Source organism: Oncorhynchus tshawytscha, linkage group LG04, assembly GCF_018296145.1.
Source record: "Oncorhynchus tshawytscha isolate Ot180627B linkage group LG04, Otsh_v2.0, whole genome shotgun sequence".
Taxonomy (NCBI): domain Eukaryota; kingdom Metazoa; phylum Chordata; class Actinopteri; order Salmoniformes; family Salmonidae; genus Oncorhynchus; species Oncorhynchus tshawytscha.
The window spans coordinates 7,783,645-7,807,806 of NC_056432.1; the positions used below are offsets into that span (position 1 = coordinate 7,783,645).

Sequence of the window (24,162 nt, forward strand, 5' to 3'; positions counted from 1 at the left end):
TGTAGTATTGGTAGTAGTAGTGGTGGTAGTAGTATTGGCGGTGGTGGTAGTAGTGGTGGCGGTGGCAGTAGTATTGGCGGTGGTGGTGGTGGTGGCGGTGGCAGTAGTATTGGCGGTGGTGGCGGTGGTAGTAGTAGTAGTAGTGGTGGTAGTAGTAGTGGCGGTAGTAGTAGTAGCAGTGGAAGTAGTGGTTCTAGTAGTGGTAGTAGTAGCAGTGGAAGTAGTGGTTCTAGTAGTGGTTGTAGTAGTGGTTCTAGTAGTGGTTCTAGTAGTGGTAGTAAGGTGTAGACATAACTGCTCCCCTGTGTCTGAGTGCAGATTTAGGCTGGGATGATCTGTGTTAATCGGGGTTTCTCTGTGGGTTAAGGAGCTTACCCCCTCCGGAGATGACGCACAGCCAAGACTGGCAGGACTCGTGAAGGTTTGACCCTCACTGACATACCCAGAGATACCTCCACTCTAGTCCAGGGAAATGCACTAATGTTCTGACTGAATCTAACGACTCTGACTGAATCTAACGACTCTGACTGACTTGTTTTCGTCCTTCTCTTCACTTGTCAACTGTTTGTTTTTGGTGCTTGGTCGCCCCCATGAGTCTGTTGAGGCCAGATTACTGTTTGAGGCCTGCTTACGATGGCTATGAATCTCTGCAGCTGCTGGAGCAGAACGGAGGCTTTGGCAACAACGGCGCACAGCCCCCAGCCCAGATCCACAACATCCACAACGCAGGTGAGTTCAAACGCTGTGTGTGTCTTGCGCGTGTCTTGCGCGTGTCTGCGCGTGTCTTGCGCGTGTGTCGTGTGTGCGTGTGTGCGTGTGTGCGTGTGTCTCGTGTGTGCGTGTGTCTCGTGTGTGCGTGTGTCTCGTGTGTGCGTGTGTCTCGTGTGTGCGTGTGTCTCGTGTGTGCGTGTGTCTCGTGTGTGCGTGTGTCTCGTGTGTGCGTGTGTCTCGTGTGTGCGTGTGTCTCGTGTGTGCGTGTGTCTCGTGTGTGCGTGTGTCTCGTGTGTGCGTGTGTCTCGTGTGTGCGTGTGTCTCGTGTGTGCGTGTGTCTCGTGTGTGCGTGTGTCTCGTGTGTGCGTGTGTCTCGTGTGTGCGTGTGTCTCGTGTGTGCGTGTGTCTCGTGTGTGCGTGTGTCTCGTGTGTGCGTGTGTCTCGTGTGTGCGTGTGTCTCGTGTGTGCGTGTGTCTCGTGTGCGCGTGTCGTGTGTGCGTGTGTCGCGTGTGTGCGTGTCTCGTGTGTGCGTACATACATACATACACACACACACACACACACACACACACAGTGGGGCAAAAAGTATTTAGTCAGCCGCCGATTGTGCAAGTTCTCCCACTTAAAAAGATGAGAGGCCTGTAATTTTCATCATAGGTACACTTCAACTATGACAGACAAAATTAGGGAAAAAAATCCAGAAAATCACAATGTAGGGTTTTTAATGAACGCGAGGTGGCCATCTCTGTCGGCGCCGGAAGTACTACTACTACTAATACTACTGTTACTACTACTGATACTACTGTTACTGCTACTGATACTACTACTACTACTACTACTACTACTAATACTACTAATACTACTGTTACTACTACTGCTACTGATACTACTACTACTACTAATACTACTAATACTACTGTTACTACTACTGCTACTGATACTACTACTACTACTACTACTACTACTACTACTGCTACTGATACTACTACTACTACTAATACCACTGTTACTACTACTGATACTACTACTGCTGCTACTAATACTACTGTTACTACTACTGCTACTGTTACTACTACTACTACTGCTACTAATACTACTGTTACTACTAATACTACTGATACTACTACTGCTACTACTACTACTGCTACTAATACTACTGTTACTGCTACTAATACTACTGTTACTACTACTGCTACTAATACTACTGTTACTACCGTTGCTGTTACTACTACTGTTACTGTTACTACTACTACTACTATTACTATTACTACTACTATTACTGGTACTGCTACTACTACTACTGCTTCTGCTGCTGCTACTACTGTTGATCTGGTGCTATGTATTTGGCTGTTAAGAGGATTGCTCTTTTGGCAGTCAGCCATCTGGTGAACAGACTGAGGGCTCCCTGTGGTGAGATGCTTCCTGCACTCATTCACACCTGGCGTCAGTGCTCCATTTGAGCTGGATCCTGCCGGAACAGGATCCGGCACCTCTGTTTTGTTCTCTTTCGTTCACGGAGTCCATTTGCCAGGATCAGGTAGCCTACCTCTTGTGGCATGAACAATTATTTTCACTGTTTTGCAATGTAAAAATCATAATAAAAGCCGTCAGAGTAGTTACATTTTGGATTCCTCTGTAATTGTCATGCCCCATTTAACAACAAACAAACATGTCATGTGAAAATGTGCCTGATATTGTAAGAACTGATTCATGTTGGGCTGGCCCGGGTTTATGGCAATATTGTAACCTATATAGACCATTTATGTGGTGCAAGAGAAGCACGCCTGTATCTCTCACAGAACTAAAATGAGATTCACTTTCTGATCTCTCTCCCTCTCTGTGCTCTGATCTCTCTCCCTCTCTGTGCTCTGATCTCTCTCCCTCTCTGTGCTCTGATCTCTCTCCCTCTCTGTGCTCTGATAGAGCCGGCAACTCTCATTTCTTCAGCATTTCACGTCATCATTTATTTCCTAATAGAATATTTGCTGCAGGAGGTGAGGCAGCACTTTGCATTCTGTTAAGAAAGAAATGAAATAATTCCCAATACTACATCAAGAGTACACCTATAATTTAGCCACAGAGGATCCGTAGCTAATTTGTAAAAAATTGCCTAGGCATGCCTACTTGCGGTAATGCGTGTCAGATCTGTCAGTGAATAGCATGCAGCCAAAGCAAATAATTCACACTGAAAATAAAATACTAATCTGTTTATGTTACCAAGTTATTAACTTCAAAATAGGCCTATTGAGTGAACAGCATTGTTTTTACAAAGTAAAGCAAGAGACAGAGAGAGAGGGGCAAGATTTTGGCTGCTGAGTGAGCTGCACATCATTGTGTGAGTCAGTGAAACTGGGAAGATGTTTTGGACTAATTTCCTGCTCGTATTGTAACCTACAGTAATGTGTTTCTACACTCAGCTAGGCTATTGATGGATTGAAGACAATGTTTTTATTGATCGGTTTGTAGCCTGTCATTTCGATAATTTGTGAGGTATTAAAGATTCTGCGAAAGTCTCCAGTCATGTAGAATTGCATGAAATGCATTTATGAAAGCCCACATTTTTTCCAGGACTCAAAAAAAAAAAAAAAAAAAGGCTACAATAAATGTACTCCGTGTGTGCAACTTCTGGAAGCGTCTCCACACCACTGCTCATTTTTTTGTTCCAGCACGTCCCATATTACAAATGAAACACTGTCTGGCATGTATTCAATAGTGCCACACTGTAGCAAAATGTTTCGCAGCAGACACGTGTTTTTATCGGACAAATTCAGGGTGACGTCATCCCTCTAAAAACAACATGGAGAAAAAAGACAAAGGACCCAATTCAATGAGTTGTAGACTCATGTCAAACCTTATTGTCTAGTCCGGGGTTTATCAACTAGATTCAGCCATGGGCCAATTTTTCTTTCTTGAGTGGATGGTCGGGTGGAAATTGACCAGATGAAGCCCAAACTGATATGCTTGACTAAAACACAACCATTTCAAACCTGGTTTACATTTGTGTACGATCACGTGCGTCTCTATTATGCAGAGAATACTTGGGAACAGATTTCATTGGTGTCAAAACAAATTTTGGCCTGGGTGCCGCATTTTGTTTTCAATGAGGTCCGGAAGGCCGCGTTGAAAATAGATTTGTATCTCCTCGCTGTCAAAATGTGCAATAAGTAGTCCTCTATCCATGTTGTTATAAATGTTATTATTATTATTATTAATTTTAAGCTTTTTGACTCTCTAGCTCTAGACTCTCTAGCCTTTTATTTAAAAGATTATTAGAAGCTGGACACAGTCAAGCTGGACACAGTCACCTCCATTATCATTTAAACACAGTTTAGATTTGATTCATTTTAAAGTATATTGTGCTGGACCGGTCTCCAGGAATGTATTAATGTGTTTATTATTATGTTTTTTTTTTTACTCAAACCACCTGTGGCCAGGATGTTTGACACTGGTCTCAGATTGTGTGATAAATGTAAATTGATGATTAGCTTATTAAAGGTATGTTTATTTCCAGATGCTTAATGTGTGAAACCACTTTTGTTCGCTGACCCATGACTTTGTCTCCTTCCTGTGTGTTTTTCAGGGGTGTACGGTGCAGACCCGGACCAGGGCGGGGGCTTTCTCGACATCCTGAAGGGAGGAACCGAACGCTTTCTGACCAACATCAAAGACACCTCCTCTAAAGTCATCCAGTCTGTGGCCAGGTGAGAGACCGTCAGCTCAGAAAACACCTGCAATACATTAGAACTGAGAAACATCACGATACATTATACTGAGAAACATCACGATACAATATACTGAGAAACATCACAATACAATATACTGAGAAACATCACGATACAATATACTGAGAAACATCACGATACAATATACTGAGAAACATCACGATACAATATACTGAGAAACATCACGATACAATATACTGAGAAACATCACGATATAATATACTGAGAAACATCATTACACTGAGAAACATCACGATACAATATACTGAGAAACATCACGATACAATATACTGAGAAACATCACGATACAATATCCTGAGAAACATCACGATACAATATCCTGAGAAACATCACGATACAATATCCTGAGAAACATCACGATACAATATCCTGAGAAACATCACGATACAATATCCTGAGAAACATCACGATACGATATCCTGAGAAACATCACGATACGATATCCTGAGAAACATCACAATATCCTGAGAAACATCAATACAATACTGAGAAACATCACGATACAATATCCTGAGAAACATCACGATACAATATCCTGAGAAACATCACGATACAATATCCTGAGAAACATCACGATACAATATCCTGAGAAACATCACGATACAATATCCTGAGAAACATCACGATACAATATCCTGAGAAACATCACGATACAATATCCTGAGAAACATCACGATACAATATACTGAGAAACATCACGATACAATATACTGAGAAACATCACGATACAATATACTGAGAAACATCACGATATACAATATACTGAGAAAAACATACAATATACTGAGAAACATCACGATATACAATATACTGAGAAACATCACGATATACAATATACTGAGAAACATCACGATACAATATACTGAGAAACATCACGATATACAATATACTGAGAAACATCACGATATACAATATACTGAGAAACATCACGATATACAATATACTGAGAAACATCACGATATACAATATACTGAGAAACATCACGATATACAATATACTGAGAAACATCACGATATACAATATACTGAGAAACATCACGATATACGATATACTGAGAAACATCACGATATACGATATACTGAGAAACATCACGATATACGATATACTGAGAAACATCGTGATACATTATACTGAGAAACATCACGATATACAATATACTGAGAAACATCACGATATACAATATACTGAGAAACATCACGATACAATATACTGAGAAACATCACGATATACAATATACTGAGAAACATCACGATATACAATATACTGAGAAACATCACGATATACAATATACTGAGAAACATCACGATATACAATATACTGAGAAACATCACGATATACAATATACTGAGAAACATCACGATACACAATATACTGAGAAACATCACGATACAATATACTGAGAAACATCACATTACACTGAGAAACATCACGATACAATATACTGAGAAACATCACGATACAATATACTGAGAAACATCACGATACAATATACTGAGAAACATCACGATATACAATATACTGAGAAACATCACGATATACAATATCCTGAGAAACATCACGATATACATTACACTGAGAAACATCACGATACAATATACTGAGAAACATCACGATATACAATATACTGAGAAACATCACGATATACAATACACTGAGAAACATCACGATATACATTACACTGAGAAACATCACGATACAATATACTGAGAAACATCACGATACAATATACTGAGAAACATCACGATACAATATACTGAGAAACATCACGATATACAATATACTGAGAAACATCACGATACACAATATACTGAGAAACATCACGATACAATATACTGAGAAACATCACGATACACAATATACTGAGAAACATCACGATACAATATACTGAGAAACATCACGATATACAATATACTGAGAAACATCACGATACAATATACTGAGAAACATCACGATATACAATATACTGAGAAACATCACATTACACTGAGAAACATCACGATACAATATACTGAGAAACATCACGATATACAATATACTGAGAAACATCACGATACAATATACTGAGAAACATCACGATACAATATACTGAGAAACATCACATTACACTGAGAAACATCACGATACAATATACTGAGAAACATCACGATACAATATACTGAGAAACATCACGATATACAATATACTGAGAAACATCAATTACACTGAGAAACATCACGATACAATATACTGAGAAACATCACGATACAATATACTGAGAAACATCACATTACACTGAGAAACATCACATTACACTGAGAAACATCACAATATACAATATACTGAGAAACATCACGATATACAATATACTGAGAAACATCACGATACAATATACTGAGAAACATCACGATACAATATACTGAGAAACATCACGATACAATATACTGAGAAACATCACGATATACAATATACAGAGAAACATCACGATATACAATATACTGAGAAACATCACGATATACAATATACTGAGAAACATCACGATATACAATATCCTGAGAAACATCACGATAAACATTACACTGAGAAACATCACGATATACATTACACTGAGAAACATCACGATACAATATACTGAGAAACATCCCTACATTATACTGAGAAACATCACGATACATTATACTGAGAAACATCCCTACACAATATACTGAGAAACATCACATTACACTGAGAAACATCACAATACAATATACTGAGAAACATCACGATATACAATATACTGAGAAACATCACGATACAATATACTGAGAAACATCACGATACAATATACTGAGAAACATCACGATACAATATACTGAGAAACATCACATTACACTGAGAAACATCACGATACAATATACTGAGAAACATCACGATACAATATACTGAGAAACATCACGATATACAATATACTGAGAAACATCACATTACACTGAGAAACATCACATTACACAGAGAAACATCACGATATACAATATACTGAGAAACATCACGATATACAATATACTGAGAAACATCACGATACAATATACTGAGAAACATCACGATACAATATACTGAGAAACATCACGATACAATATACTGAGAAACATCACGATATACAATATACAGAGAAACATCACGATATACAATATACTGAGAAACATCACGATATACAATATACTGAGAAACATCACGATACAATATACTGAGAAACATCACGATATACAATATACAGAGAAACATCACGATATACAATATACTGAGAAACATCACGATATACAATATACTGAGAAACATCACGATATACAATATCCTGAGAAACATCACGATAAACATTACACTGAGAAACATCACGATATACATTACACTGAGAAACATCACGATATACAATATACTGAGAAACATCCCTACATTATACTGAGAAACATCACGATACATTATACTGAGAAACATCCCTACATTATACTGAGAAACATCCCTACACATTACACTGAGAAACATCACGATACATTACACTGAGAAACATCACGATACAATATACTGAGAAACATCACGATACAATATCCTGAGGAACATCACGATACAATATCCTGAGGAACATCACGATACAATATCCTGAGGAACATCACGATACAATATCCTGAGGAACATCACGATACAATATCCTGAGGAACATCACGATACAATATCCTGAGGAACATCACGATATACAATATACTGAGGAACATCACGATATACAATATACTGAGAAACATCACGATATACAATATACTGAGGAACATCACGATATACAATATACTGAGGAACATCACGATATACAATATACTGAGAAACATCACGATATACATTATACTGAGAAACATCACGATATACATTACACTGAGAAACATCACGATATACATTACACTGAGAAACATCACGATATACATTACACTGAGAAACATCACGATATACATTATACTGAGAAACATCCCTACATTATACTGAGAAACATCCCTACATTATACTGAGAAACATCACGATACATTATACTGAGAAACATCCCTACATTATACTGAGAAACATCCCTACACATTACACTGAGAAACATCACGATACATTACACTGAGAAACATCACGATACATTATACTGAGAAACATCACGATACATTACACTGAGAAACATCACGATACAATATACTGAGAAACATCACGATACAATATACTGAGAAACATCGCGATATACAATATACTGAGAAACATCACGATATACAGTGCATTTGGAAATGATTCAGACCCCTTGACTTTTGTCACAATTTGATACGTTGCAGCCTTATTCTAAAATGGATTATGTTTTATTTCCTCATCAATCTACAAACAGTATCTCATAATGACAAAGCAAAAAAACATTAAAAAAAAAAAAATGTTTGCTAATTTATATATTAAAAAATAAATATAAATTTTATACATATTATTATATTTTACATTCTACATTTGTGCAAATTTGTAAGAGAAAAACTGAAATATCATGTTGACATAAGTACTCAGACCCTTTACTCAGTACTTTGTTGAATCACCTTTGGCAGTGATTACAGCATTGGTTCTTCTTGGGTATGACGCTACAAGCTTGGCACACCTGTATTTGGGGAGTTTCTCCAATTCTTCTCTGCAAATCCTCTCAAGCTATTTCAGGTTGGATGGGGAGCGTCGATACACGGCTATTTTCAGGTCTCTCCAGAGATGTTCAACCGGGCTCTGGCTGGGCCACTCAAGAAGATTCAGACACTTGTCCCAAAGCCACTTCTGCGTTGCCTTGGCTGTGTGCTTGGGGTCGTTGTCCTGTTGGAAGGTGAACCTTCGCCGTGGTCTGAGGTCTTGAGTGCTCTGGAGCAGGTTTTCATCAAGAATCTCTCTGTTCTTTGCTCCGTTCATCTTTGCCTCGATCCTGACTAGTCTCCCAGTCCATGCCGGCTGTCATGTTCCTTTTACTGAGGAGAGGTTTCTGTCTAGCCACTGTACCATAAAGGCCTGATTGGTGGAGTGCTGCAGAGATTGTTGTCCATCTGGAAGGTTCTCCTGTCTCCACAGAGGAACTCTGGAGCTCTGTCAGAGTGACCATTGGGTTCTTGGTCACCTCCCTGACCAAGGCCCTTCTCCCCCTATTGCTCAGTTTGGCCGGTCGCCCAGCTCCAGGAAGGGTTTTGTTGGTTCCAAACGTCTTCCATTTAAGAATGATGGAGGCCACTGTGTTCTTGGGGACCTTCAATCCTGCAGAAATGTGTTGGTGCCTGTCCTCAGATCTGTGCCTCAACACAATCCTTTCTTGGAGCTCCTACGGACAATTCCTTTGACATCGTGGCTATGTTTTTGCTCTGACATGAACTGTCAACTGTGGGACCTTTATATAGACAGGTGTGTGCATTTCCAAATCATGTCCAACCAATTTAATTTACCACAGGTAGACTAATCACGTTGTAAAAACATCTCAAGGGTGATCAATGGAAACGGGATACACCTTAGCTCAATTTTTGAGTCTCATAGCAAAGTTTCTGAATTCTTACAGTGCTAGTCAAAAGTTTGGAAACACCTACTCAATCCAGGGTTTTTCTTTATTTTACTATTTTCTACATTATGGAATAATAGAGAAGACAACACTGAAATAACACATAGGGCATCATGTAGTAACCAAAAATATAAATATATTTTTTATTTTTGCTTCTTCAAAGTATCCACCCTTTGCCTTGATGTCAGTTTTGTATACTTTTGGCATTCTCTCAACCAGCTTCATGAGGTAGTCACCTGGAATGCATTTCAATTAACTTGTTGAAAGTTAATTTGTTGAATTTCTCTCATTAATATGTTTCCATTAGCCGGTAGTAGCCAGCTTTTAGCCGATTTAAATAAATAAATAAATATTTAAAAAAAAAAAAAAATGTGTTATTTATTTATATATTTATTTATATATTTAAATAGAAGTGGCAGCAGCCAAATGTCCAGAACAGTAAAAAAAATCCCATTGTGAATTAATGCTTTTTAGCCTTTAAATACCAGTTTGATGGAAATACATTTGACAGGTCATGCTTATCGGCCTATAGGTTCATTCTCATAAAGCGTTTGAGTGGAAAATGGATCAGACAGCGCGAGGGCTGCTGCTACAGCATCTCAAAACAGTAAATGCACAGGCAACGGAAGGCAGGGTTTATCAGCGTCATACCACTTTGCAATGAGCTGGAGGCAGTGTCCATTTTTGAGAACGTATAGCTTCTTAATTGTTTGAAACCTGTATGTTTTACTACATATCAGGCATGTCTTACCATGCTTCAAAGTAGCCTCGGCAACATCAGACCACAGCCGTGGAGGCAATTATTTTATATCAACTTATTTTTCCATTGTCTCGTAGCCAAAGACACAATCCGAGGTCATATTAGCAACCCATGCTAGCTGTTGCATGTTAAGATCTCTACTCATTTCTGTCACATGAAACCTGTCACCCGTTAATTGCATTATGGGACAAACATGTGCGTGTAACCTACTACCTTGTGTGCATTGCTGCGATCATATTGTGACGAAATAATAGTTTATAAACATTTTAAGCTAACTGTTCTGATCTGTTGCATCAGACTCATTTGCTTTTAAAGTTTGGGGGATAGTGATGGGGGATAGTGATTCAGCTGTTTGTTACTCATCTGAGGAAAAGTAAACACTGAGCGTTATTCTAACATCTTCAAGAAGGAGTGCGCGTTGTAATTGGGTAAGAAGGAGTGCGCGTTGTCATTGGGTAAGAAGGAGTGCGCGTTGTCATTAGTGCGCGTTGTCATTGGGTAAGAGTGCGCGTTGTCAGGAGTGCGCGTTGTCATTGGGTAAGAAGGAGTGCGCGTTGTCATTGGGTAAGAAGGAGTGCGCGTTGTCATTGGGTAAGAAGGAGTGCGCGTTGTCGACTTGCATGTTCTGTTAATATGAATTACCGTAATGAAAAAGGTGATTTCTGTCATTTTGAGAAACGTGGGTGGACGCCCTAATCCGGTTATGCACCCAATGCATATGGGTCTGTTAAATTTCTCAAATATCCGCTGCCGGTCAAATGTCTGGTGCCACATTTCCCGAAACTGAAAACCTGACACACACACACACACACACACACACACACACACACACACTGCTCAGAAAGACTGTTTCCCTTTCTGCATTGTCGCAAATATCTCTGCCCATGCAAGCTCCACACACACCCACACACTCTCACACACCATTCTCTCTAGGATCTGATAACTCACCCCACCCACCCTTGTCCAATCATCCTGTTTTGATTCATTGGTTCGCCCACTTAGTTCTGTTTTGATTCATTGGTTCGCCCATTTAGTTCTGTTGATTCATTGGTTCGCCCATTTTAGTTCTGTTTTGTGTTTTTTCTGATTTTGTTTTATGAACTCTGCCTCTACCACAACTCATGGTCCTATAAACTCCTTCCTGTAGCCCCAGGTAAATATGGGATACTACACGCCCTCTTTGTACCCGCCTCATGTCCTGTGTGTGTTTGTGTGTGTGTGTGGCCATAGTCTGCTAAATATTCACGCTGCTGTGTCCATAATCCCATGTTAGCAGCACAAAGTGAATATGGGGTTTGAGTTGAAACATGGTTTGAATTCTAATCCTCCACCGCCTACTAAAAACCAACATCTCACCAACGTTCATTTTCCTAACTCGCCGATATCTGTTGCTGTTCTTTTTAATCCCATAGATCCAACTAGTTTTCTTCAGTTTAGACTGTAGATTTGTGGTGGAAAAAGTACAGTATTTAAATCACAATGTGTGATGATAGTGAGATAAAATGTGTCATTGCAGTGAAATGCTTCTACACACAACTGAATATAGTCGGTGTGTGACCCAATTACTCTCCTCTCTCTTGAAGTGTGCTCTTGTTCACAGGTAAATGACTGTATGCAAACTCCCTATGCCAATCCAACACTTTTACATTTATGGGTAGTAGTCAACAAGGGCACACTACAGGAGGAAGGAGGAGATATTGGGATACAACCAGAATGCCCTTTTGAAATTTGGCAACTAGATTGTCCATTTTTTTTTTTATTTTTGTTCCTGTTCCTTCAGTATTGTCCGGGAACCAAGTGTCCTCTGCGTTTGTAACAGATCTGAATTGTACCCATTGTTTGTTTCTCCTCTCAGTTATACAAAGGGAGACCTGGATATCTCTTACATCACCTCTAGAATAGCAGGTATGTACCCTCATTCTAGCCTTGTCCTAGATCACTTTTGTGTTGTCTTGTTTGGTATGACAAATCAAATCAAATTTTATTTGTCACATACACATGGTTAGCAGATGTTAATACGGGTGTAGCGAAATGCTTGTGCTTCTAGTTCCGACAATGCAGTAATAACAAACAAGTAATCTAACTAACAATTCCAAAACTACTACCTTATACACACAAGTGTAGGGGGATATGATGGCCCAAACAGATCTGGGACCAGGCTTTTCATTATACACTATTATGGATTTTTTTTATTGTCTTCGATCATCTAAACTGTTGCTTTGTGGCTTGTCCTTGAATATGACAAAATAAAAATAATTATCAAATGGTTCTAATGTCTCTGAGTTGAAGCTCCATCCATCTGTTGTGTTTTCAAAAGGCTAAGTGAAGTAATGTGATGGTTCACTCTGTTCTCTTGTGTAACGTGTGTGTGTGTGTGTGTAACGTATGTGTGTGTACGCTCAGTCATGTCCTTCCCGGCGGAGGAGTGGAGTCTGCCATTAAGAACAACATGGAGGATGTGCGTCTCTTCCTGGATGGCCGTCATGCAGGACACTACGCCGTCTACAACTTGACCAAGCGCTCTTACAGACCCACCCGCTTCCACAACAGGGTAAGGCAGCCCACCACCAGACAGAATATGACCTTTATTTACTATTAGGTAAAGAAAGGAGAGTTTTGAGGAACAATTCTACTGATGCGTTGGTTTGTGCTTCCCTGATTATTTGAGCGAATCTTGCGATCTGTGTAAAAGTTAAAGTTCAGTATTAGGTATAGTCACTAGACGGACAACTATTTGAAAATAGAGTTCCTAAAATCTCTTCCTGGCCTGCCGTAGGTGTCGGAGTGTGGCTGGCAGGCCCGGCGGGCACCTAACCTGAGGAGCCTCTACAGCCTCTGTAAGAACATGCACCTGTGGCTGAAACAGGACCAGAGGAACATCGCCGTAGTCCACTGCCTGGTGAGCACGGCCACCACATACACCACATACACCACATACACCACGGCCACCACATACACCACGGCCACCACAGACACCACGGCCACCACAGACACCACGGCCACCACGGCCACCACATACACCACAGCCACCACAGCCACCACAGCCACCACAGACACCACAGACACCACAGACACCACGGCCACCACGGCCACCACAGCCACCACAGACACCACATACACCACAGACACCACATACACCACAGCCACCACATACACCACAGCCACCACATACACCACAGCCACCACATACACCACAGCCACCACATACACCACAGCCACCACATACACCACAGCCACCACATACACCACAGCCACCACATACACCACATACACCACAGCCACCACATACACCACAGCCACCACAGCCACCACATACACCACAGCCACCACATACACCACAGCCACCACATACACCACAGCCACCACAGCCACCACAGCCACCACATACACTCACTCGCACTGCACTGGGACACACAAAGTACTCACCATAACTTGGTGGCATTTATATAACTTTTTTAAATCACTTTTAGACTGGTAGTCTGTCTGAAATGCAGACCAACCCTAGAACTTGTATTCTTAGTCTCCCATGTTGACCCATGACCCCTCTTGTCTTGTGTGCTTGTAGGACGGGCGGGCGGCCTCGGCCGTGGCGGTGTGCTCCTTCCTGTGTTTCTGCCGCCTCTTCACCACGGCTGAGGCGGCCGTATACATGTTCAGTATGAAGCGCTGTCCCCCGGGGATCTCCCCTTCCCACAAGAGGTAGGTGCTCCTGGTCAAGTCATCCAGCCTTAAGTACATTTTCTCCTGGGTACAGATCTAGGATCAGCTTCCCCTCCCCAATCCTAACCTTATCCCGCAAGTAGCTGTCCTAGTGGTTAAGAGCTTTGGGCCAGTAACCGAAAGGTTGCTGGTTTGAATCCCCGAGCCGGCAAGGTGGAAGAATCTGCCATTCTTCCCTTGAGCAAGGCAGTTAAGCCCCATAAACAACTGCTCGCTAGGTGCCGATGATGTGGACGTTGATTAAGGCAGCCCCCCGCACCTCTGATTCAGAGGGGTTGGGTTAAATGAAGAAGACACATTTCAGTTGACTGCATTCAGTTGTTCAGCTGACCAGGTATCCCCCTTTCCCTTCCCATACCCAACTGACCAGGTATCCCCCTTTCCCTTCCCATACCCAACTGACCAGGTATCCCCCTTTCCCTTCCCATACCCAACTGACCAGGTATCCCCCTTTCCCTTCCCATACCCAACTGACCAGGTATCCCCCTTTCCCATCCCATACCCAACTGACCAGGCATCCCCCTTTCCCTTCCCATATCCAAATGACCAGGCATCCCCCTTTCCCTTCCCATATCCAAATGACCAGGTATCTCCCTTCCCATATCCAAATGACCAGGTATCTCCTTCCCATATCCAACTGACCAGGTATTTCCCTTCTCATATCCAACTGACCAGGCATCCCCCTTTCCCTTCTCATATCCAACTGACCAGGTATTCCCCTTTCCCTTCCCATATCCAACTGACCAGGTATCCCCTTTCCCTTCCCATATCCAACTGACCAGGTATTCCCCTTTCCCTTCTCATATCCAACTGACCAGGTATCCCCTTTCCCTTCCCATATCCAACTGACCAGGTATCTTCCCTTCCCTTATCCACTAGTGAGGAAAATTCCCCCTACACGTCTGCTAGCATTCGTCTGACTTCCATGTTCAGAGGCTCCTGTAGTGACTGTAGTTAACAGGGTTGGGGGTCTCCTGTAGTGGACAGGACAGGGTCGGGGTCTCCTGTAGTGGACAGGGTCGGGGGTCTCCTGTAGTGGACAGGACAGGGTCGGGGGTCTCCTGTAGTGGACAGGACAGGGTCGGGGGTCTCCTGTAGGTTGCAAGATTAAATCCCGAGCTAACAAGGTACAAATCTGTCGTTCTGCCTTTGAACAAGGCAGTTAACCTACTGTTCCTAGGCCGTCATTGAAAATAAGAATTTGTTCTTAACTGACTTGCCTAGTTGAATAAAGGTTAAAAAAAAACTAAAAAACAAGACTCCTGAATAGCTACTCAAAGGGCTACCCAGAACCCTCTTTTATGCTGCTGTAACTCTCTGTTTATTATTTATGCATAGTCACTTTACCTCTAGCTACATGTACATATTACCTCGACTAACCGGTTTCCCCGCACATTGACTCTGTACCGGTACCCCCTGCATATAACCTCTCTATTGTTATTTTACTGCTGCACTTTAATTATTTGTTACTTTAATTTTCTATTTGTAACTTTTCTTCGTAACTTCTTAAAGTATTGTTGGTTAAGGGTTTGTCAGTAAGCATTTCACTGTAAGGTTGTTGTATTTGGCGCATGTGACAAATTAAAATCTTGAATTTGTGATTTCAGACTATTTTGAGGAAGTGAATTTTGGCTATGTTGCTACGGCGGCTCAAGAGAGACAAACAACAGTAATATTTCCGCTTCTTTCTTGTTTTCTAAGCAAAGCTCTTTAAGGGAGTATGAGAGACAAATCCAATTTTATTTGTCACATGCGCCGAATACAACAGGTCTATAGACCTTAGTGAAATACTTACTTACAAGCCCATAACCAACTATGTAGTTAAGACTATATACAGGGGGTACCAATGCGGGGGCACCGGTTAGTCGAGGTAATATGTACATGTAGGTAGAGTTATTAAAGTGTCTATGCATAGATAATCACAGAGAGTAGCAGTGGTGTAAACACAAGACTTTCACTTCACCTAGCCCAGTTCTGCCAGGAGCAAACTGAACCTAGCCCAGTTCTGCCAGGAGCAAACTGAACCTAGCCCAGTTCTGCCAGGAGCAAACTGAACCTAGCCCAGTTCTGCCAGGAGCAAACTGAACCCAGCCCAGTTCTGCTAGGAGCAAACTGAACCCAGCCCAGTTCTGCTAGGAGCAAACTGAACCTAGCCCAGTTCTGCTAGGAGCAAACTGAACCTAGCCCAGTTCTGCTAGGAGCAAACTGAACCTAGCCCAGTTCTGCTAGGAGCAAACTGAACCTAGCCCAGTTCTGCTAGGAGCAAACTGAACCCAGCCCAGTTCTGCTAGGAGCAAACTGAACCCAGACCAGTTCTGCTAGGAGCAAACTGAACCCAGACCAGTTCTGCTAGGAGCAAACTGAACCCAGACCAGTTCTGCTAGGAGCAAACTGAACCCAGACCAGTTCTGCTAGGAGCAAACTGAACCCAGACCAGTTCTGCTAGGAGCAAACTGAACCCAGACCAGTTCTGCTAGGAGCAAACTGAACCCAGACCAGTTCTGCTAGGAGCAAACTGAACCCAGACCAGTTCTGCTAGGAGCAAACTGAACCCAGACCAGTTCTGCTAGGAGCAAACTGAACCCAGACCAGTTCTGCTAGGAGCAAACTGAACCCAGACCAGTTCTGCTAGGAGCAAACTGAACCCAGACCAGTTCTGCTAGGAACAAACTGAACCTAGCCCAGTTCTGCTAGGAGCAAACTGAACCCAGCCCAGTTCTGCTAGGAGCAAACTGAACCCAGACCAGTTCTGCTAGGAGCAAACTGAACCCAGACCAGTTCTGCTAGGAGCAAACTGAACCCAGCCCAGTTCTGCTAGGAGCAAACTGAACCCAGACCAGTTCTGCTAGGAGCAAACTGAACCTAGGTATGTGGATGCTTTACAGAACATTGTCTCCTGCCCTATGGGCCGTTCTGACTCAAACAAGGCTACTTTTTATTTTACTGACTGTGAACTTGAATGGAGGTTCTGTGACGCCCAGTTCAGGGTTCAAATGTGTTGAGATGTTCAGTGCAGACGAGTGCACGCTTTTGATTGGTCGTCGGGCTGGTGAAGGATTGTTTGATTGGCTCCTGTTGACATGCTGCTGTTGATTGGCCCTCGGTGCAGGTACATGGAGTACATGTGTGACATGATGGCTGACGAGCCCATCACCCCGCACAGCAGACCCATCCTCATCCGCTCCATCACCATGACGCCTGTGCCTCTCTTCAACAAGCAGAAGAGTGGCTGCCGGCCCTTCTGCGAGGTTTACGTGGGAGACGAGCGCGTGGCCACCACCTCTGGGGAGTACGACAAGATGAAGTAGGTCACATGATGCAGGACTTAATTTGCTTTGGTCCCAAATGACACCCTATTCCCAATTTAGTGCACTACTTTTGACCCAGGCTCCATAGTGTGTTATAGACATTTCTCTCTCTCTCGCCCCCCTTCTCTCTGCAGGGACTTTAAGCTGGAGGACGGACGGGCTGAGATCCCCTTGAACGTGACGGTGCAGGGGGATGTGCTGGTGGTCATCTTCCATGCCCGCTCAACCCTGGGGGGCCGCCTTCAGGCCAAGGTAGGAGCCACAGCAGTCAGGGACGGACCCCCAGAGTTAGTTTGCATTCGGTGAAGTTTGTTTGCAATTCGATTAAATTCAGTGACAGTCCTAAGGACATGCATCCATACATCATAGTTAAATGATCAGCCCTAATCAGACTTTAAAAAATTATGTATTGAAACAAACTTATCCAATGAGGGCTGTTGTACTTGAGTTGTTCCAGGGATAAACCGTTGCGTTCCAGGCTGACTACCATTACAGACGTTGTATTGCATCGAACAACGGTGTGCCACATCCTGGACTGCGCCATCAAGCATCAGATTGCTTTATCATACGACGCAGTTAGCTGATATGTTATAAACGCCTGTCCAGGTGTTGTGAGATCTGACACGCGTCTGCCATGTAGTCAAGCCTGGAACCCGACCAAAGGGGTGTTTCTCTGCTTCTATGAAGTCACGTGGGTGTCTTGCTGTGTGTGTGTGTGTGTTGACTAGATGGCTTCCATGAAGATGTTCCAGATTCAGTTTCACACAGGGTTTGTGCCCCAGAACGCCACCACGGTCAAGTTTGCAAAGTAGGTACCACCGTCCATAGACTCTAAGCCACTATCCTCAGTCCAGGCAGGTGCATGTGTGTGTGACGATAGCCCAGGACACTTTTTTTTTAAATCAATTGACTTGACCTCTTAATTGACTTGACCTCTAATTGACTTGACCTCTAATTGACTTGACCTCTAATTGACTTGACCTCTAATTGACTTGACCTCTAATTGACTTGACCTCTAATTGACTTGACCTCTTAACGGACTTGACCTCTTAACGGACTTGACCTCTTAACGGACTTGACCTCTTATCTACAAACGCTGCCTGAGTTCTCTGCCCTTCTCCAGTAGTGTGCGCTCCTTCACTCCCCCTCATGCATTTGAAAGCATTGCATTGGTGCAAGCATGACTGGAGGAGGGTTTCCACATTGTTGCTCACACCGGTCCATTTGTTTTAAATTGATGAGGGGGGGGGTGTATGAGTTCACACTCCTGTAGAAAGGTTGCAGTTGAACGCAGCTAACTACCTCCAACCTGAGCAAGCTGTCGCATTTGTTACATTGACGAGATAACTGTCCGTCGTTGTCGGTCTTCCTCCGACAGGTATGACCTGGACGCCACTGACATCCAGGAGAAGTACCCGGACCTCTTCCAGGTCCATCTGGATATGGAGGTGGATCCCTGCGACAGGCCGAGCAACAAGACTCCACCCTGGGACAACTTTGCCACAAAGGGCCTCAACCCAAAGATCCTTTTCTCCAGCCGGGACGAGCAGCAGGAGATCCTCACCAAGTTTGGTGGGTTTCACGGCTGTCTTGTCAGTCCAAAAAAAAAAAATGAATCTGTGTAGCTCTCTGTTGAATTTCAAAGTCCCGATGTGGCCCTCGAGGTACCTAAGTCATGTTCTGTCCCACTCCTTCCCTCCCTCTCCCACAGGCAAACCAGAGCTTCCCCGACAACCGGGCTCTTTCTCCGGTTCTTTCTACGACACCGCGTCGTCTCCGTTGGAACAGACTCCTGATAGCTCCACCATGGAGGCAGAATCTCACCAGAGCACTGATACCAACGCCAACAACTTCTTCCAGACTCTGGATTGGGATGGTATGTCTCCTGTCGACGAGCACACTTCCTAGTGCATAAACTATTGCTAAAAATGGTTATTTTTGATTTCCTTTGCAAAGGGCCAACTGCATGTTAGCTGGTTGATTGTATTGAAAATACTTGAAAGCTGCAATTGCCCTAAACCAGGGGTCAAATCTGGGTCTGTAGTACTGCCGGTTTTCTGTTCTACCTGATAATTATTTGTGACCACCTGGTCTCCCATGTCTAAATCACTCCTTGATATGAGGAGAATGACAATCCGCAGTGGAAGGTTCCGGGTCTAGATTATAATTCTCCTGCCCTAAGCCTTTATTGACGAGTCTCTGTCACATAGATGGGAGTGGACATGGAGCGGACTTCGGACAGCCTGGGAGGCACCATTGACGACCAGGACGAGCTCAGTGACGCCTCTGTGGACGAGGAGTCCAACTCCGGCCTGGCCGGCGAACCCCCCCTCTCCAGGGAGCCTAGTGAGTCCCTGTTCAACGCTGGGTTCCAGGCTGCCGCCACACCCCAGGAGTCCCCGGGGCCCAGCGACACGGCTGACCTGCTGGGTCTCACCTCCGACCTCAGCTCCACCGCCCCCCCACAACCCTCCACGACAGCAGGCGGCATGAAGGCCTCGTCTAGTAACAGTGACCTTCTCAACGACCTGTTTGCCCCCACGCCCAGCAGCAACGCTCAGCAGGGCTGCTCCAACAACCTGATTGGGGACGGAGGTGCCCAAGAGGACCTCTTCTTCAGTAACCCCGCTGCACCGCCAGACTCGGCCACCCCCAAACGTAAGCGTCTTATCTATGTGTCCCCTTTCTGCCTTGGTGTCAGTAGAAGTGGTAACATATTACTATTTGTGTCGTTTTCATGCAGTCGATCCCCTCTGACACACATTTCTGGTTATTTTTGTCCCACAGCAATAAATGACCTGTTTGACCTGTTCGGGATGGGATCTTCATCCAATCAGACCGGACCCGACCTGTTTGGGGACCTGCTGAGCTCCGACACCAACACTAACCCCCCGCCCACCTCCAACTCCAGCCTTTTCAACCTCAGTAAGACACCAGTAACATCTATAAGAAAATAACTACAACTCCCATGTCCACTTCCATGCATTCAATGTTCTCTCTCGACAGACAAGCTGACCAACAATCCCCCTAAGATGACTTCGTCCGCAAGCCAACCAGACCTGCTTGGAGGGTGGGACAGCTGGGCATCGAGTGGGAGCATGGCCGCCGCCTCCTCCCATAAGCCAGCCTTCCCAGGTAGGTCGTAGGTACTGGGGCTGTTAAATCTAGAATTTAACACCATAACAACTCTAGCAGATATGAACTGAGTTTTTTTTTTTTTCCCCTCTTGGAATTCCAGCTCCTGGAGTGTCTTCCTTCTCCAAAGCAAAGTCTCAGAGCTTTGACCCGTTTGCAGACTTGGGAAAACTGGGTCCTACGCTGTCAGGTAAAACAGACCCCAGTGACTCCTGGTACCATGTTACACTTAGACAGTGGGCTTTACTATCCATGGTCTGTAAATGAGTTATCTCATGTATATAAGTCTTTTATTTCCAGGTTCCTCCAGTGGCAGTTTCTCAGGCCCAGGCTTCAACCCGAAGAGTGGGGCCTCCACCAAGACTGCTGCGCAGTCGTGGCAGCAGACTGGCCGGCCCTCCGCTGGCCAAAGCAAGCCCTGGATGGCCCCCAGTGCTGCTGCCCCCAAAGCCCAGCCGCCCCAGCCAGCCAAACCCAACTACAACCTTAACTTCAGTGTGATCGGGGGCCGAGAGGAGAGAGGCGTCAGGGGCCCAGGATTTGGTGAGACAACCAATCACCTCACTATCTGAGCATGTCTAATTAGTGACAGCCTCTGTGTAGAAAACCCAGTCTCCGTTCTTTCTTTCCCCTTCTAATTGAGGATCTTTGCTCTGTGACTATATGTTCCAGGTCCAAAACCCAAAGTCAAAGAGGACGACTTTGAAGACCTGCTCTCCACTCAGGGTTTTGCCTCCAAGCTATCAGACAAGAGTGGACCCAGGACCATCGCAGAGATGAGGAAACAGGAGCTCTCAAGGAACATGGACCCCCTCAAACTGCAGGTAGCACCAGCATGCCCCCTCCCAAATATACAGAAGCGCTTCCTTCTTGGACACAGATTGCCTTGGCCAGGATTGAACAAGTTTTCAATTTCAAAGTGCTTTGCTACAGAGTGCACTAATGAATACACCCCAGGAATAGGCTCAGTGTTCGTCTGGGAAACTGTCCCATGGTGTATGTATCTCTACACCGAGAGAGAGAGTTAATTCTATGCGTGTATATTTCTAGTCGATTAAAAAAATCTTTGAACCTGTTCTGAGGGATTCTGGTTTGTGATCCTTGTTCCAACCAAGATCCTGGATTGGATTGAGGGGAAGGAGCGAAACATCCGGGCCCTCCTCTCCACACTTCATACAGTCCTGTGGGAGGGCGAGACGCGCTGGAAGCCCGTAAACATTGCAGACCTAGTCACTCCAGACCAGGTTAAGAGGTACTACAGGAAAGCTGCGCTGGTGGTGCACCCTGATAAGGTAACGTCAATGTGATTTTTTTTGTTGTTGTTGCACACAATTAAATAGGTCTATCGGTTAGTCACAATTGCCACAACTCACCCTGTGGCGAATGCATGCTCGTTGTGTAAGGCTGATTGCTGTCGATGAATGGCTGGGATTAAAGTTTAGTATTGTGGGCTTGAAAGCAATGTCAAATTCTTGATCTGTGAACACTAACCGCACTTGAAACTCATTCCTTGCAGGCCGCCGGAAAGCCCTACGAAGATTACGCTACACTGATCTTCATGGAGCTCAACGACGCCTGGTCCGAGTTTGAGAACCAAGGCAGCAAAGCCCTCTTCTAAGACTTACTGGATGGGGCCCATATTGGGTCCTTCAGGGTTGCGGCCCCCCCCACACACACACCTTAGAGAGGTCTGCCAACTCTCCTGCAGTTGAGAAAAAGGCACCTTACTTTATTTCTCATCTGCAGTTCAACATCATCGGCCATTTAAAAAAACACTGCCACCACATGCAAAGGGTGGCATGGGTGGAAGACTAGTGGTTCAAAAGCGTGGAAGATGGGAGGGATGGATATGACGACAGAGACAATCACTGAGAAGACCAGATGGTCACCAACCAGGCTCCATCCATTCGGAAATGTGGGGACTGTATGGCCACTGGACCCCGTAGACTTTGTTGCTGTGGACACGGCTCTATTCCTTTACACTCCTTGGACAGACCTTTCTGCAGCGTTCTCTCTTTCCGAGAGACCAAGAGTTCATGCTGTTGTTGCTTCTTGACAGAACCATTCTCCCACTAACAGACTCCTCCTTCCACCACAAGCCCTCTACCGTAAGCGCCTTGCTCTGCGGATGGCAAAAAAATTACGCTTGCTCATAACTGCCCCCCCGGCAACAAAGGAGACAAATAGAGAATATAGGGATTTCATCTGGTTGCTTTTTGCCATGTGGAATTGTGCAATATGTTTGGTCTTTTTTGTTTTCTCTGTCAATGATAGTCCTCACTTAAGTGTAAATATTTTCTCAATGATGTGGTTCTTTCGGTAGTAGATAGCGAGATGCCGAAACACACAGAGGTGTGTGTTGTTTAAGGATGGTAGCTCACCACCTCGCTCTCTCTACCAGTAGATCATCATGCCTTTCTTTTCCAATGGTCTTGTGTTTATTCCACTTATTACACAAAAGGTTTACAGGGAGTTTTCATTGCAACCCTCCATTTTGTGTTCCATAGTTGTTTTCTCTTTACCTTAAAATGACCTGAAGCTTTTTGTGTAATTCTTTTTTTTTTTTTTACATTTTACCTCATGGACCAATTTAAAACACCTATTTTCTTATTGTTGTGGGGTATCATAAGTATCCATGACATTTAATTGCAGAACTTAATAAATAAAAAATAATATATGAATTGAATGTCTTTAATGCGATGGAGGGAATGGGCATTTATAGGTGGTCTCATGACAGTTGTTTTGCCGAGCTGAAATCATTCCGAAGCGTCTTAACGTGAATGTGTTTTTATATGGTCTTTGTTGGGTATATGTAGCTTCTGTTTTAGTCTTGCTTCCTTCTGTGTAACTTTGTTTTTTCCCCCTCCCTATTTCTACATTTGAGTTATTTAGCTCTTATCCAGAGCAATTTACATGAGCACTTAGGGTTAGGGTTGCTCTAGGGCACATCGACAGTCTCTGGGATTCAAACCAGCAACTTTCCAGTTACTGGCCCGACCAGTTTTTTTCTCTCACTTATTCGTCTCTGGGATTCAAACCAGCAACTTTCCAGTTACTGGCCCAACTCTCTTAACTGCTAGGCTACCTGCCACCCATCCCATGACTGGGATCGTTGACTCTGTTCATTCCCCACCTATTGAAACCTTATTTTTTGTGATTCCAGTAACACTATGGCTGTGTTTACACAGTCAATCCAATTCAGATATTTTGTCCAATTATTTGCAAAGGAGCCGATCTGATTGGTCATAA

General features: G+C 43.6%; 1 protein-coding gene across 1 annotated transcript; it reads left to right on the forward strand.

Annotated features, from left to right (window-relative positions):
* The first annotated feature begins 511 nt into the window (after positions 1-511).
* LOC121846410 (cyclin-G-associated kinase-like) lies at positions 512-23,594 on the forward strand. The gene is given in 20 exon segments (XM_042321257.1): positions 512-729; positions 4,292-4,412; positions 12,606-12,655; positions 13,154-13,168; positions 13,171-13,301; positions 13,527-13,649; positions 14,316-14,449; positions 17,580-17,774; positions 17,913-18,030; positions 18,507-18,586; positions 19,157-19,350; positions 19,490-19,665; positions 19,989-20,436; positions 20,566-20,703; positions 20,785-20,913; positions 21,017-21,103; positions 21,214-21,456; positions 21,586-21,737; positions 22,029-22,205; positions 22,430-23,594. Coding segments are annotated over 20 exon segments (2,952 nt in total). The 5' UTR covers positions 512-590; the 3' UTR covers positions 22,532-23,594.
* Positions 23,595-24,162: the final 568 nt, after the last annotated feature.